At 37.5% G+C, this 16764-nt stretch overlaps 1 protein-coding gene across 1 annotated transcript; it reads right to left on the minus strand.

The window, feature by feature from the left end:
* Positions 1-5436: 5436 nt before the first annotated feature.
* Positions 5437-12821, minus strand: LOC127433129 (serpin H1-like). The gene is made up of 5 exons (XM_051684804.1): positions 12710-12821; positions 8139-8732; positions 7955-8053; positions 6515-6747; positions 5437-6430 (listed from the first exon to the last, which is right to left on the minus strand). Exons 2-5 carry the CDS (start codon positions 8713-8715, stop codon positions 6128-6130), a joined length of 1212 nt encoding a protein of 403 aa, XP_051540764.1. The 5' UTR covers positions 8716-8732; positions 12710-12821; the 3' UTR covers positions 5437-6127.
* Positions 12822-16764: the final 3943 nt, after the last annotated feature.

A 16764-nucleotide genomic window follows, 5' to 3' on the forward strand; every position in this document is an offset into this window, starting at 1 on the left:
ACATTTTGATCATGATGCTTTGTTCCACAGGTAATGGTAAGACTTTAACTGGCTTGTTGCATTATATAATGCTTACAGGAATAGTTCACACAAAAAGGAAAATTCTCTCATCATTTATTCACCCTCATGCCATCCCTTCTTCTCCAGAACACAAACGAATATTTTTAGAAGAATATCTCAGCTCTGTAGGTACATTCAATGCAAGTGAATGGGAACCAACACTTTGAAGCACCAAAAAGCATATAAAGGCACAATAAAAGTAATCCACAAGACTCCAGTGGAATAATCAATGTCTTCTGAAGTGATCAAATCAGTTTTGAGTAATAACAGACCAAAATGTAACTACTTTTTCACTGGACATCTTGCCATTGCAGTCTCTAGGCATGATCATGATTTTAAGCTTGATTACATTTCCTCGCACACACAGAGTGCTAGCTGGCACTATAGGAAGCGTAATCAAGCTTGATTGCCAGGGAGACTGCCGATGTCAAGATTTTTAGTGAAAAATGAGTTATATTTTGGTCTGCTCTCAAAGCATATGGATCGCTTCAGAAGAGATGGATTAAACCACTGGAGTCGTATAGATTACTTTTATAATGCCTTTATGTACTTTTTGGAGCTTCATGTTTTGGTCACTACTTGCATTTTATGGACCTACAGAACTGAGATATTCTTAAAAAAAAAATCTTTGAATGTTCTTCAGAAGAAAGTAAGTCTGAGATGGCATGAGGGTGAATCAATGATGAAAGAATTTTCATTTTTGGAAGAACTATTTCTTTAACAGATTGTTCATGTACACTACAATAGTCCCATTATACTTTGATTAACATTTATTTGTACACTGTATGTTCATATTTGAATGTACATGAAGTACTAATTTAAGCATTATAAAATGTTACCAAGTTCAAGGTCAACTTCTAAAATAAAGAAACCAATTTTATAGCCTGACAGCAAATTTATGTTAATATTTATGAAATCATGTTTATTGCCTTTCAGAAAGACATTAAAGGTAAGATTTCTGTGCAAAGACACAAGTCTTTTCCATTTTCACCCACAATGACATTTTCATCATGACTTTTTTGTCGGTTGAAGGTTAAATATCCTGATGTGCAGTGAAAAGCATTCTACATCTGATGAGATAACAGAGTTCACACTTGTGACAGACAGACAAACCTGTTTCTTTTGAATACCTAGTCTTATCAAAGATTTAAACACAGATGAAAAAATGATACATTTCCGTCGTGTTATACAGCTCTCAATACACTCGCTTTCTCACCAGATAAATTCACAACGCGTGCAGTGATTCTTGCTGCTGCACAGTTCATGGCAAGTCGACGTTAATGCAGTTTTAGTGGTGCCCACTAGATGTCGCCAAAGGTTCACCGTCTTATATGGCAAGCCGATTGTGCTTTTAATGCACCCAGCGTTACTCGTTGTAGTTGTAATTTTACTAGTAATATTTCAATTAAAGAGCTGTACAATATATTTTCTACTAGAAAGAATTCCAATTACAGAGCTCCCTATTTGCATTTCTACCAGTAAGAATGCAATTAAGAGCTCTTCAATTGAATTACAGAGCTCTGCAATGGCATTTCACTAGTAAAAACTCCAAATAAACAGATCTACAATTGATTTTTTTTACTAGTAGTAAGAATTATAATTACAGAGCTCTGTGATGACATCGTTACTAGTAAGAGTGCAATTGCAGAGCTCTACAATTGAATTACAGAGCTCTTCAATTGCCTTTTTACTAGTAACAATTCCAGTTAAAGAGCTCTACAATTGCATTCTTACTTGTAAAATTATTTTATTCATTAGATGCAAAAAAGAAGCAATTATAATATGTTTATTGTAATGAAATATGTTTACAAGCTTATTTAGCAAACATATTGATTGCGTTCACATAGTGTCAGAATTAACGATAATATTGAGATAAAAATAAAAATATGCTTTGTTATTGAAGGACAGTATTTAATCACTATATAAATTCACCTCTATATACTCTTGAAAAAAGTTCAAAGACGTTTTTCGCATGTCAGAAACTGATACGGTCCACTGTGGTCTGCAGCATCTACAGTATAGTTTTTACAAGCCTGCCAGTCAGAAACTAGTGGATTTTGTCCCAAAAATGATAAAAACTCTATTAATATTTTTTTTATCAAAATGGTTTGAATGTAAATGTGTAGATTGTGTAAAGGTTTGCAAAGAATAATGTATGTGCAAAACAGTAGAAAGACAAGTAGATTTAATGTGTAAAGGTGCAATATGTAAAATTGTTCATGTAATATTAGCCTTTTTTTGCCAATGTGTGAACGGCTTGTAACGCAACTTAAAAAATTAGCCCTTCCCGGACTTACTAGGTTGCCTATTAAAGCCTGTAGACTGATTTTCATGCGAAGGGAGCGGGTCGCTTTTGCCAGGAAAATCCAAAGGATGTGACGTCTTGCGCATTCCCGAGAGCCTTGCCTCAGTGCTTCCGCTATTTAACAGCGTCAACAGACAGTCTGCAACACTAGGTAATGTTATCTTTGAGATGGAATCCAGCAAACGGCCAGCTCCAAACACAACACCGACTCCTACACAAACTCAGATTAAGCCAAAAAAAACATTTATTGAATCCCGTCTGGATAAGTGGGAACGTGATCGTGGTCGAGCGAAAACTAGAGTGAACATCGGCAGGACATTTGATTCCTGGAGGGACCTTCGTTCGGTTTTGGGGAACAAAACCAACCCCGAATTGGCATTCTTATTGGACAGGTAAGCTTACATAACTGCAAAGCATGTGAAATATAATGCCATAAGGATTGATCTGTGTAATTTTAGCTAACTTGATCTTGCCAGTTAACGCTGATGAATTGCAAGCTACCTTGCTTCGTAACTTTCAAATAATTTCAACGATCTTCTCTTTATACTAAAAGTCAGGTATGCTGATTCACAGTAACTGACAAAATGTTAATCTGTAATTATTCAGCAAGGTAAACTACAATAACACATGAAATGAATGCTAGACAATGTTCGAGATAATGCAAAAAGCTCCATTCATTAGTGTAACGTAACTTGGTTATACAGAAAATATATACAGGTGCATCTCAATAAATTAGAATGTCTTGGAAAAGTTCATTTATTTCAGTAATTCAACTCAAATTGTGAAACTCGTGTATTAAATAAATTCAATGCACACAGACTGAAGTAGTTTAAGTCTTTGGTTCTTTTAATTGTGATGATTTTGGCTCACATTTAACAAAAACCCACCAATTCACTATCTCAACAAATTAGAATATGGTGACATGCCAATCAGCTAATCAACTCAAAACACCTGCAAAGGTTTCCTGAGCCTTCAAAATGGTCTCTCAGTTTGGTTCACTAGGCTACACAATCATGGGGAAGACTGCTGATCTGACAGTTGTCCAGAAGACAATCATTGACACCCTTCACAAGGAGGGTAAGCCACAAACATTCATTGCCAAAGAAGCTGGCTGTTCACAGAGTGCTGTATCCAAGCATGTTAACAGAAAGTTGAGTGGAAGGAAAAAGTGTGGAAGAAAAAGATGCACAACCAACCGAGAGAACCGCAGCGTTATGAGGATTGTCAAGCAAAATCGATTCAAGAATTTGGGTGAACTTCACAAGGAATGGACTGAGGCTGGGGTCATGGCATCAAGAGCCACCACACACAGACGTGTCAAGGAATTTGGCTACAGTTGTCGTATTCCACTCCTGAACCACAGACAACATCAGAGGCGTCTTACCTGGGCTAAGGAGAAGAAGAACTGGACTGTTGCCCAGTGGTCCAAAGTCCTCTTTTCAGATGAGAGCAAGTTTTGTATTTCATTTGGACCCAAGGTCCTAGAGTCTGGAGGAAGGGTGGAGAAGCTCATAGCCCAAGTTGCTTGAAGTCCAGTGTTAAGTTTTTTACAGTCTGTGATGATTTGGGGTGCAGTGTCATCTGCTGGTGTTGGTCCATTGTGTTTTTTGAAAACCAAAGTCACTGCACCCGTTTACCAAGACATTTTGGAGCACTTCATGCTTCCTTCTGCTGACCAGCTTTTTAAAGATGCTGATTTCATTTTCCAGCAGGATTTGGCACCTGCCCACACTGCCAAAAGCACCAAAAGTTGGTTAAATGACCATGGTGTTGGTGTGCTTGACTGGCCAGCAAACTCACCAGACCTGAACCCCATAGAGAATCTATGGGGTATTGTCAAGAGGAAAATGAGAAACAAGAGACCAAAAAATGCAGATGAGCTGAAGGCCACTGTCAAAGAAACCTGGGCTTCCATACCACCTCAGCAGTGCTACAAACTGATCACCTCCATGCCACGCCGAACTGAGGCAGTAATTAAAGCAAAAGGAGCCCCTACCAAGTATTGAGTACATATACAGTAAATGAACATACTTTCCAGAAGGCCAACAATTCACTAAAAATGTTTTTTTTATTGGTCTTATGATGTATTCTAATTTTTTGAGATAGTGAATTGGTGGGTTTTTGTTAAATGTGAGCCAAAATCATCACAATTAAAAGAACCAAAGACTTAAACTACTTTAGTCTGTGTGCATTGAATTTATTTAATACACGAGTTTCACAATTTGAATTGAATTACTGAAATACATGAATTTTTCCACGACATTCTAATTTATTGAGATGCACCTGTACATTCTATTATTATAAAACAATAGCGCATCGATATATTCAATTGTAGAGCTCTGTAATTGGAATTCTTACTAGTAAAATGCAAATAGAGAGTTCTGTTATTGGAATTCTTACTAGTGAAAATTAAATTATAGAGATCTGTAATTGGAATTCTTACTAGTGAAAATTTAATTATAGAGCTCTGTGATTGGAATTCTTACTAGTGAAAATTAAATTGTAGAGCTCTGTAATTGAAATTCTTCCTAGTGAAAATGCATTTATGACAAGTAACGTGTTGTGTATTTAATCCTTTGGTTTGTCTGTGTTCTTTGTCAGTTGTTTTTCATTTATGGTTGTAATTTCTTTCTTTTTTTTTTTTTTATTTATTTATTTCTAATGTTTCCTGTGTTTGAAGATTTTCTGATTTTTGCTTTGTGTACCTTCATTAAAAGCTGCATTTAGATCTTGAACTTTCGCCTCACTGAACATTACACAGTCCAAGTAAATAATGAGTTTCAGATATTACTTCTGATTCATTCATCACACTGGAAATGGATGGTCAACATTGTATTGTGGGATACATTGTTCCACTCATTGTGCACTGTTGTATACTTCACATTTTGGCAAATGTACGGAAGTAGGTCATCCGGGAATTCTGTTCATGTAGATTCTTTTAAATTTATTATTTATTTTATTTACTACAGAAATAGAGTAACATTGTAGTATGCCATTCTGAATATATGCTAGTCATAGACCTTTTTCCTTTCAAAAAGTACGACATAAATAAAAACCCATAAAGATTTCTCATTATTGCTGATTTTATTGAAAAAAGGAGGAACAATTGAACAATTAGACAACCATGTTTTGGTATTGGTACAGTATGAAAACAAGCTTTAAAATGTTCAGTGAGAAGCCATGTACAGATGTGGGCTCATGTCACATGCTCTCTAGTGCAGACACGATATTCAGTGCAGACACAAGTGTGCACTTCTAAGGGGAATGTTGCAGAATGGCATGGTGAAGTTTTAGGCACTTTGTGTAACACCCACATACTGTATGTGACGAATCAAACATTGGCATAGTATGTTAAGTGCTCAACAAACCATCAAAATGCAAAGAAAATAGATAAACCCCTGAGTAGAATGTTGTTCATGCTGATTTTAGACCAATTTTGTGGAAATCATACTTAATATAAGCATGCTGTCCATACTCAGGTGAGCTTGATGACTAGTGTGCATTATTTGTGATGCTTTGCCGAGTAGCTTTGCATTGTTTATGAACAAAAGCATCTTAGCAGACACCTTAAAATCATGTTTTAAGTGAATATCAAGGTCCACACATTAAATGGTACGAACTCCTGTGTATCAGTCTAACCATTCACTTTCCTGCCCTCTTTAAATGCTAACAGACATCCACAAATTTGCACACACACACACACACACACACACACACACAATAATCCATACACTCACATTTAAATTAGAGCTTGGATATGAATTACAATTCATCCCTCATTTTATCACCCTTCGGCCGGACCAGCCTGCCAATGAAAAGGATGGAGTTTGTCTTATTGTCCTTTACCAGGAAGATGAAAGGATGGTCAGCATAAAACAGTATGGGGTTCTTGAGCTTGTCAGTACCAGATTTGCTGGTGTCAGGTGGATTTCCGTCTGTATCCCATTCCAAGGCTGAAGCATGGAACACATTGGAGAGATAGAGGTCTTTTTTCCCTGAGATGTTAGACAGATCAGCTTTGGCTTTATCCACAGCTTCAGTCAGACCTAGATCAGCAAAATGTTTCTGCAAGACAGTGTTGAATACACAAGGTGGGTTCATAGCGAGTCTTCAGAAAACGTTAGTTGAAACTGCAGACTTTGCTCTTACCTGCAGATTGTGGCTGACCTCCATGCTAACCTTCGGTAGTGACACTGCAACGGCTCTCTGTTCCAGTTTACTAATCCAAGTGTCTAGTTGTTTTCGTGTCAATAGTTTCTCTAATCTCTCAAGGGATTCTACATGGTACGGCATGATGAACACCATAGTCGACATCTTATGGGCCAGCGGCATGTCCAGAACATAAAGGTTGTTGGTTGTGTCGTCATAGAAGCCATAAACACCTCGAAGACAAAGTCAGTCTCAAGTTTACAACAGAGTAGTCTTCGTTTTTTTCAAAATTGGGGTAAGCGGAATGGAGCAACTTGAATTTAAAGGGTTCACCCAAAAATGAATGTTCTGTTGTCATTTATTCCCCCTCATGTTGTTCCAAACTCGTATCACTTTCTTCAGTGAACACCAAAAGGAAAAATGTAAATGCACTACACTACCGGTCAAAAGTTATGAAACACTTGACTGAAATGTTTCTCATGATCTTAAAAATCTTTTGATCTGAAGGCGTATGCTTAAATGTTTGAAATTAGTTTTGTAGACAAAAATATAATTGTGCCACCATATTAATTTCTTTCATTAAAAAAACTTAAATGTAATAAAAATAAATAAAAATGTTTTTGAAATTGATGACCAAATAATAAAGAAAAGCAGCCAATAAGTGCCCAACATAGATGATCAATACTGTTTAAAAAGCATCCCAGGTTGATACCTCAAGAAGTTGGTTGAGAAAATGTCAAGAGTACATGTCTGCAAATTCTTTTGGATTTATTTTGGATTTTGTTTAGTCACAACATAATTCCCATAGTTCCATTTATGTTATTCCATAGTTTTGATGACTTTACTATTATTCTAAAATGTGAAAAAAATAAATAAATTATATATATATTTATATGTAAGTGTTTCAAAACTTTTGACCGGTAATGTATATTCTGAGTCTTCTGAACCAATACAATAACTTAGCGTGAACAGAACAAAATTTAGGTTGATATTCACTCTCAAATCAAGTCATTGATGTGCTGTGCTGTGCTACAACGTTCAAATCAAATATATCAACTGTGGCACAGAATGGACATCAATAACATCAAACCTCATTGGTTCTTGCTTGTCTTATGCTTGACTAAACATCATGATGTCAAACCTTCGCATAGTCACCATATTGGTTTTGGATGGTGTATACACAATCCATAATTTGATCTGAGAGTGAATAGCGACTTTCAGTCTGTTCCTCAAACAAAGTAATCAGTTAGCTTCAGAAGACTTGGATTAGGTTCATTAGGGTTGTATATGTCATTTTTGGGAGAACTATCCCTTTAAGTGCCTTTCTAAAGGGCTTAATGGTGATGATTCATTTATTGCCATTTTCTGGGTTTGAACCTACAACCTTTCAATCACCAGCCCAAGTGTTTCAGGACAGGGATGGTTTTTCCATGGCCTCACCTGTGCGATGCATCATGGGTACAGAGACAGTGTAGGAGCGATGGACTAAGAAACCACGACTATCCACCATCTTATGATGGAACTGCTCATCCCAGTGTGCTGGAGAGAGATTTGAGAACCAAACATTACTTTTCTGAAGGATTAAAAAGTTCTTGCTTATTTTAAAATGTTGATATAGATGTACGTTTATAGAACATGGCATTGATGATCATGGCTCCATCTGTCTTCTCCACGTCTTTGGTCACCTCGGACAGCTTGCCGTCTGTGGACTTTGATGCCCAATCGTTGATCGCTTTTACCGCACTACGCTTGTCACGGAAGTTTATTTTGGAGTGGCCATACTTATAATGCTTCTTGCTGTTCTTCACAAAGTCGTCAACGAAGCTAACAGAGCTGGGCCCGTACAGCCGGTTACTGATCTTCCAAGTGACATTGCGTGCTGTAGAGTTGCTGACCTCGGTGAGAAGCTCAGACAGTCCTAAGTGCAGCTGGTCATCTTTCACCGTAGTGGCACTGAGGACAGTTTTCACCTGGGAAGCAGTGTTTGATTTCCCTCCAAGAGCTACAAGACCCAAAGAAGAAGCCACTACAACAGGGGAGATCAGGATATTCTCCATGTCCTTCTCTTTTGCCATGTTGTGGTACAGATTAAAGGCCAAATTGGCACTGTTGTCTGCCAGGATGGTGGCATGGCTGCTGAGGGTCTTGTTCGCACTCACGGTGGCCAACAGGCACAGGAGAACCACCTTTGTCATCAACATGATGGTACGTTTGCAGCCTGTTAGGGATGATAATGATATAGAAATAGTTACTGAGGTGCAAAGTTCATTAGTTATGGACAAAAACAACATTTAGAGATTATCATTATTGCCAGATACACAGTGGCCCCAAAATCTATTTGGACAATTAAACCGCACTTAAAAAGTGAAAAAATGTTTTTGCATTATATTACAAAATATAAAACCAAGTGGTATATTATATATATATATATAAGATAAATCTTATAAATATATTATGCAGTGTTGTTTCTAAAACAAGAGAAATAAAACTGATCTTGTTTTAAGGATTTTTTTTAGATATTTTTACAGGAAAACAAAACAAAAATTATCAAGAATAAGATTTTTGCCTTAATATCAAAGGCCTTACTAGAAAAAAAGAAATTATGATCCAACATGAATTTTCTTGATAAAAAAATATGATCGTGTCTGGTAACATGTGAATGTAAAATGGCTGGAAATAGCATTTTAGCATAGCGTAAAGCTGACAATTTACACAAGGTTTATTTCTATTTCTTCTGCTCCAAACTTCAAACTTACTTCTCTGTCTGCTCGTATGAATGTACTACATCATAAGAAAGTGTTTCACCGCTGTTCAAATACACTTTGGATCGCATCATTTATATGTATAAATGTTTTCCATCTGAAAGGACTAAATATTAAATGAAACAAATGACAATAAAATTGAAGAGTAATCTCTTCAATTATCAAAATACTTTTTGAATGTAACTGTATTCTAATTACCAATTATTTAAATTGTAACTGTAGTGGAATATACATAATCCCATTACATGTATTCCATTACTCCACAAACCCTGTACATCCATTAAAAATGACTTTGACACCAGTTGATATAAATTCATGTATATTTGAGCTTTCCCCCTCATCCTTCCTAACATCTTGAGAAGTTTTTTCATGCCATTGTCGCCTTTAGCTCACTATGGTTTTGTAAGACACTTTATTTTGTAAAGCTGCTTTGGAACCATATGAATTGTGAAGAAATGCCATACAAATACTGTAAACTGAAATAGACCATCCTCTGTGGAGTTGCTGACTGTGTCTTTAATTCCTGACCACAACAGAACGGAGAGTTGTGCCAAGATGTATTACTGCCACAATTTCAGATTCCTACAGGCTCCAAATAACAGGCCTGCTGTGCTAAAGTAAAGATTCCAGCAGACATTTAAGGCAGAAAAGTTACATAAGTGCCACATGCACAGCTGTATCCTCACCATACCTCTCAGAAAATCAGGGATCCTTCATCACAACATCATTTTGCTTGAGAAATATTCCACACAGATCCAAGTTTAGATAAAGACAATACTTAAAAACAGTCAAATCTGTTTAAGACCGAAAGTTTTCTTGTTTTTCTTCTTTTTATTAATGGGATGCATCCAGTATCTTACACAAGATACATACTATAGCAAAACATCAAGTCTGAGGATCTTTACATGTAGGATGAAGATCTCATTATTCAGACAGTCAGCTTATGCAGGATAACTGATATCCAATCAGCACTACTACTTTGGCAGGAAGTTCTGACAATGGTGTGGGAAGATTTAGACAATAGGCATGTTTCAGTCTGCAGTTTTCCCCCTTCCCTCTACCAATGAGCAGTCAAAAAAGAGTGCCTTCAGCCATGCCAAATGCACCATTCCCCTCACCCTCTCACTGAATGAGCTTATTATAAACCATACAGCCATTCAGAGGGCAGGTCAGAGCCTGAAGGAGCAAATGACAACATCAGGGTGGGACTTTCACAGAATAATGCAAAAAAAAACACACAACTTTATCATTGAGTATACAAAAAAACAATAAAATTACCGAAGTCTCATGCATGCATTCATTTTACGTTCCAAAGTTTGAAATGAAGGGTTCTTCTATGGAATATGTTTCAGTGCATGTGATAGAGTAGTGTAAATCCTCTGATCATCATGATGGCACCACGGATGGCAGCCTCGGTGAGGAGCGCTCCTATCTGAAAAACACGTTTTCAGCTAACGACCCTGCATCAGTGTGGAGTGGCATGAAACAACTCACAAATTACAGGACTCCTACCCCCAACCCTTTGGTGGACCAACAACTGGCTGACAACCTGAATGTGTTCTACATCAGATTTGAAAGGCCCAATCTCACACCCCACACCCACTCTGACCTTCACTTCACACAAACACCAACACCTCCTGCAACCCCCCTCCTCCCCCCTCCTGCTACTCAACCTGCATTTAAGATCTGTGAAGATGATGTGAGTCGCGTCTTTGGAAACAAAAGACGAGGAAACCTTCAGTCCCAGATGGCGTCTCACCAGCGTGTCTTCGATCCTGTGCTAACCAGCTGGCCCCCATCTTCACACAGATCTTCAATAGATCACTGGAGCAGTGTGAAGTCCCATGCTGCTTCAAACGCTCAATCATTATTCCTGTCTCTAAGAAACCAAAAATCACAGGACTTAATGACTACAGACCTGTCGCCCTGACGTCTGTGGTCATGAAATCATTTGATAGATTGGTGTTGGCCCACCTGAAGAACATCACTGGACCCTTTCTAGATCCCCTTCAATTTGCTTATGCAAACAGGTCTGTGGATGATGCAGTCAACATAGGATTGCATCATATCCTGCAACATCTGCAAGGACATATGCAAGGATCCTTTTTGTGGACTTCAGTTCGGCTTTCAACACCATCATCCCAGCTATACTCCAGAATAAATTACACCAACTCTCTTTTCCCATGTCTATCTGTTAGTGGATTACCAGCTTTCTGATGGACAGGCAGCAGCTTGTGAGATAGGGGAAACTCACTTCCAGCACCTGTACAATCAGCACTGGTACCCCCCAGGGATGTGTGCTCTCCCCACTACTCGTCTCCCTCTACACCAATGACTGCATCGCCAAGGACCCCTCTGTCAAGCTCCTGAAGTTTGCAGATGATACCACTGTCATCGGCCACATCTGAGATGACGATGAGTCTGCATACAGAAGGGAGGTTGAACAGCTGGCTGTCTGGTGCAGTCAAAACAACCTTGAGCTGAACACGCTCAAAACAGTGGAGATGATTGCGGACTTTAGGAGGAACACCCCAACACTGACCCCCCTCACCATTCTAAACAGCACTGTGGCAGCAGTGGAGTCATTCAGATTCCTGGGCACTAACATCTCACAGGACCTGAAGTGGGAGACCCACATTGACTCCATTGTGAAAAAGGCCCAGCAGAGATTGTACTTCCTTCGCCAGCTGAGGAAGTTCAACCTGCCACAGGTGCTGCTGATACAGTTCTACTCAGCGGTCATTGAGTCTGTCCTCTGCACTTCAATAACTGTCTGGTTTGGTTCAGCTACGAAATCAGACATCAGAAGACTACAAAGGACAATTCGGACTGCTGAGAGGATTATTGGTTGCCCCCTGCAACCCCTTCAAGAACTATACACTTCCAGAATGAGGAAAAAGGCTGGAAAAATCACTCTGGACCCCATTCACCCTGCCCACTACCTTTTTGAACTGTTGCCTTCTGGCCAACACTTCAGAGCTCTGAGCACCAGAAGCGTCTGGCACAGGAACAGTTTTTTCCCTCAGGCTATCCATCTCATCAACAGTTAAATTGCCCCATTGATCAATAACTATGTGCAATACACAGTTTAGTCTTTCTTATATTTATCTAACACATCCAACCTCTTCTGCCATTTCATTCCTCTGGGAAAAAAAAAAAAAAGACATTTGCACTGTACATAACAGATAACAGATTTGTATTAGATTGCACTACGTATGTGTATGTGTGTATGTATTTTTTATTATTATCTATGTCTTGCTGCTGTTTTTGTATTGTTGTACACTGGAAGCTCCTGTCACCAAGACAAATTCCTTGTATGTGTAAGCATACTTGGCAATAAAGCTGCTTCTGACTCTGATTCCCTATTCTGTAAAATTTTTGTATGCTACAAATGAAGCCCCAATTCAAAATGTTTGTTTGATGTGTTACTCACCCTTTAGAGTTCCTGAAAAACTTTCAAAACCTCCCTTGTCTGTCAGCTTCCCCTGACAACAAATCCTGCGGACTTTATAGAAATTTCTGGATATTTGTAATGGTCCCGTTGTCTTTGGGACCTCCCCTATAGATCCAGTTACAGCTAGTGCTGTGGGAACTGGACTCTTTCCTCAAGGTCCTAAAGGCAGCAGGAACTGACCCCTTTCCTGCTTACATCTAAGCTCTAAATGAGAATTAATCCAGATTCACAAATGCTTTTTATGCAATTTAAAATTGTGAATATGATTCTATACAGCAGTTTGGACATTACGTGACTTGTGAATGACATCAGATCAAAGTTAAGGACATCCTAGCAAGAAACAAAATGTAATTTGGGCTGAATAATTGATGTTATTTTGATATAATAAGGGGTGAAGAGAGTGCAACATGTATACTAACAGAATAACAGGAAAAAGCATGTTTTATCTGTGAGATTAATAAGTGATTGCTTTACTTCCACCCTTGCACTCCCACCCCTGTCTGTCTTTTCCTCCTTTTTTCTCTCTTCTATGTGCTACGTTTGTTGTGGTTGTGTCTGGGCCTGCAAGCGCACAGCAGACATAACAAGACAGAGATTGTGTCTCTCTCTTCCTGTGTGTTAAACATACTTTGTCATTCCCACTTCGAAAGATTACATGATCATACCATTTTAAAAGATCTTCTTAATGCTCTAAATTATTCAGAGACTAGTTCAGAAATGCACTGAAATGCAGGAAACAATTTATTGCTAAGGTATTGTTTTTGTCATATGTGAGGAGTGTTCTAAGTTGTTTCATTTAAGTATCAAGCTTTGTTTCAGATGTTTCTCTGAATATTTTTACATAAAAAAAAAAAAAAAAAAAAAAAAAAACATTTTTGACACATCAAGAGTAAAGAGCTATAAAATTAATGTATAAATAGTTTGGATTATTTAGACTTGGAAGGATTTGATGAGAAATGTTTGAGTTCCTTTAAAAAAAAAAAAAAAATCTTTGACTTTTGTTTGCAGACTTTGGTATCTTTAGCAAATCTGAGCAAAGTTTGTGAAAGTGTTAAGATCTAGTCTGTGTACTCTGTGCCTTGATCCTGCCACAGAAACTATAATAATAATTTAGAGAAATAAAGTTGTAATTTCAACCCAATCTCACAAATATTGATACATATTTTATGATTTGGCTATTTCGTATGATTTTGTAAAATTTTGTTCGTATGAATTCGTTTTCATCACGTGCAAATGCCCAGAGGTGTAATGCGGAAATAAGCGCGAGTTCGGCGTGCAAGGTGTCAAGGACATGCTTATTAATATTATGGCCTTACCCAAACCACATTTGTAAACGTAACTGATCAGTAGAGTGTGTAAACATGACAGGAAGATGTTATGTGTGACAGAAGCAAGTAATTGTCACATATTAGATGAAAACAATGTCCAGCGACATCATTGGCTGTAGTGAAGGTCGTACGATATCATACGAATTAGCCAAATTTAGAAAAGTCATAGGAATCCTTACGATTTCGCTGTGAGAGTGTGTTGATCCAAAATATGCTATTTACATTCATTTATACAGCTAAAGTCGCACTTGCGAGATATAAAGTTGCACTTGTGTGATATTAATTAGCAATTACAAGGAATAAAGTTGCATTATGAGAAGTAATGTCTCACTTGCGAGATATAGCGATAATTAAAAAAAAAAAAGTAGCAATTGTGACATAAAAAGCGGCAATTACGAGAAGTTGCAATTGCGAAATATAAACTCACTATTATGAAAAATAAAGTTGCAATTTGCAAATTGCAAGATATAAAGTCGATATTATGAGAAGTTAAGTCACAATTGTAAGACAAAAAGTCGCAATTATGAAAAGTAGCCACATTTGCAATATATCAAGTTATGATTACAAGAAATAGTCGCAATTGTGAGTTATAAAGAAGTAAAGTCGCACTTGCAAGATTTTCAAGTTGCAGTTACAAGAAATAAATTCGCAACTGCGAGATCTAAAGTCACAATTACAAGAACTTAAGTCACAATTGCGACTGCGAGATATAGCTAAGGTCGCAAATGTGAGATATAAACTCCCAATTGCAAGAAATAAAGTCTCTATTACGAGAAGTCGTACTTGTGAGATATAGAGCCACAGTATAAAGTAAAAATTACCATTTTTATTTTATTCCATGGTGGGATCAAGGCTCCATACATCTGAAATTCTAAAGGAGACACAATGAGATTACTAAGGTCTATTTCTCAGGAGAAAATCTCAGAAGATGGAGACTTAACTGTAAGCAAAAGTAATTATTTGTTCTCCATTTCACCTCATTGCTCTCCAGGAGAAAAAACTAAGAAAATCACTAATCTCTGATTTTAATTTCCTGCAGATTGCAACAAAAACTCAGTATGCACAGTAGACAAATTTATGTCATCATAAAACGAAGAAGTATCATTAGCTGCAGAAAGCTGCATGAGGGCTGAATGAGCAGCTCCTAGTGACTAAAGACAAACTATTAACAGATCAGCTTTCAAAGTACATACCTCCAGGCCACTTTCTAAAGATCAGTGAAAACACAGCTGATGGCAGTGGCATTCTTCAGTATTCAGAATGTTGAAAGAATGTTGCTCGGTTCAGTGAGCAAACAATTTCTTTCTGCTTTGCTTATGTGGTTGTGCTGTTAGATCTGTATATTTCATGATTTGACCCAGACTCACAGTCACTGATTAACTGCCATGAACAAAAGGGAAAGTGAGTCACTGAATCACTATGAATCTTAAAACAACCAGTTCTAGGAGACCTTATTTCAGTCTTTCTGGATGCTTTTATTTGCATACAATATATCAGTCCAAAGTGCTGTTCCTGTCTGAAAAGAATGACATCCATTTGTGGTGTTTGCTAAGGCAAGCATCAATCTTACTATTGCCTATTCTGTAGGGTTAGTTAAACCCCAAACTACATTTTAGACTTTGGTGTGTAACATGTCTCGCACAACTTGTGCTACAGCCTTAAATGATACCCCAAATCATGTTGCTTGTTGAGGAGAGGTGTGGTATTACTTTCTAAATGATCTGAATTAAGATTTATTACTCGACAGATGTTAAAATGTAAAAAAAAAAAAATTTTTTTTATAAATAAATAGACCCGAGCCATATTTAGAGATCAGGATATCATAAAGACTTTGGAGTAACTTATTTTGACTTTGGCCGGTAAGCAAGCACTGAGCAACCACTTAGCACCCTAGCAACACTCAAAACACTTTGGCAACCACACAGCAACACCCTAGAATCGTGGCTTGTGTTGGATTGGCAAGCGCCACTTATTTTCTTTAGAAAACATACAAGTCTAGTTTTTCATTCAGTTTAATTTCTAATGTCTACAACACTGAGATTGTATTTCTATATACAGTATAAACAAATGTAGAACACACAGATACACAGTAAGGTTTGGGAAAATGGCAGGATGCTCTTCCTTTAGTTCTTTGTCCTGCTTACATACAGTGTATCCATAAATAACCTGCTGTATTACTAATGGAAAAAGGAATTGGGAAATTAAATATCCTTATGCTGTACAAGACAGACACAAGTCTGCCAAAGTCTAACAATGTGATTAAAACAAATCTTAATTTTACATAGGCATGATCTAATATTTCAGTTGGGTTTTTGTTTTTTGTAACCATAGTACTAGTATGCCTGAATAAGTCTGATAGGTTTGATATTTATTATTATTTTGAATGTCCCATGGTCTGTCATGTAGGTCTTCACCTAATTTGTGGTTCTTTATCATAGGTTTAAATCAATGGTAACCTGCCCAACTGTTGTAAGCTATCCCGTCACATAGACGGTGAAGGAATTTCGCCCTCAGCACAACAAAGATGTCTGTTCCTTTGTGTTCTGCAGGCAGAGCAAATCCAAAGCAGATATGATCACTATGTCACGATAGAGTCTTGTCTGTGTCTTGACTGTAAACTTAAACTGTGTCCTTTACAGAATCTCTCCTTACTCAATGTTGTCAATAACCTCTATAATATATTTTCTAACCATCGTCAGTTATTGT

This window comes from Myxocyprinus asiaticus, chromosome 42 (genome assembly GCF_019703515.2).
Source record: "Myxocyprinus asiaticus isolate MX2 ecotype Aquarium Trade chromosome 42, UBuf_Myxa_2, whole genome shotgun sequence".
Lineage (NCBI taxonomy): Eukaryota > Metazoa > Chordata > Actinopteri > Cypriniformes > Catostomidae > Myxocyprinus > Myxocyprinus asiaticus.

Bases quoted from the DNA above. Each gene is read 5' to 3' on its own strand.
- LOC127433129 (XM_051684804.1), bottom strand. From the start codon at position 8,715: ATGTTGATGACAAAGGTGGTTCTCCTGTGCCTGTTGGCCACCGTGAGT. The intron at 6,748-7,954 runs GTGAGGCCATGG...TTTGTCTTCGAG, and splicing joins ACCCATGATGCATCGCACAG to GTGTTTATGGCTTCTATGAC. The intron at 6,431-6,514 runs GTAAGAGCAAAG...ACTGTCTTGCAG, and splicing joins AGGTCAGCCACAATCTGCAG to AAACATTTTGCTGATCTAGG.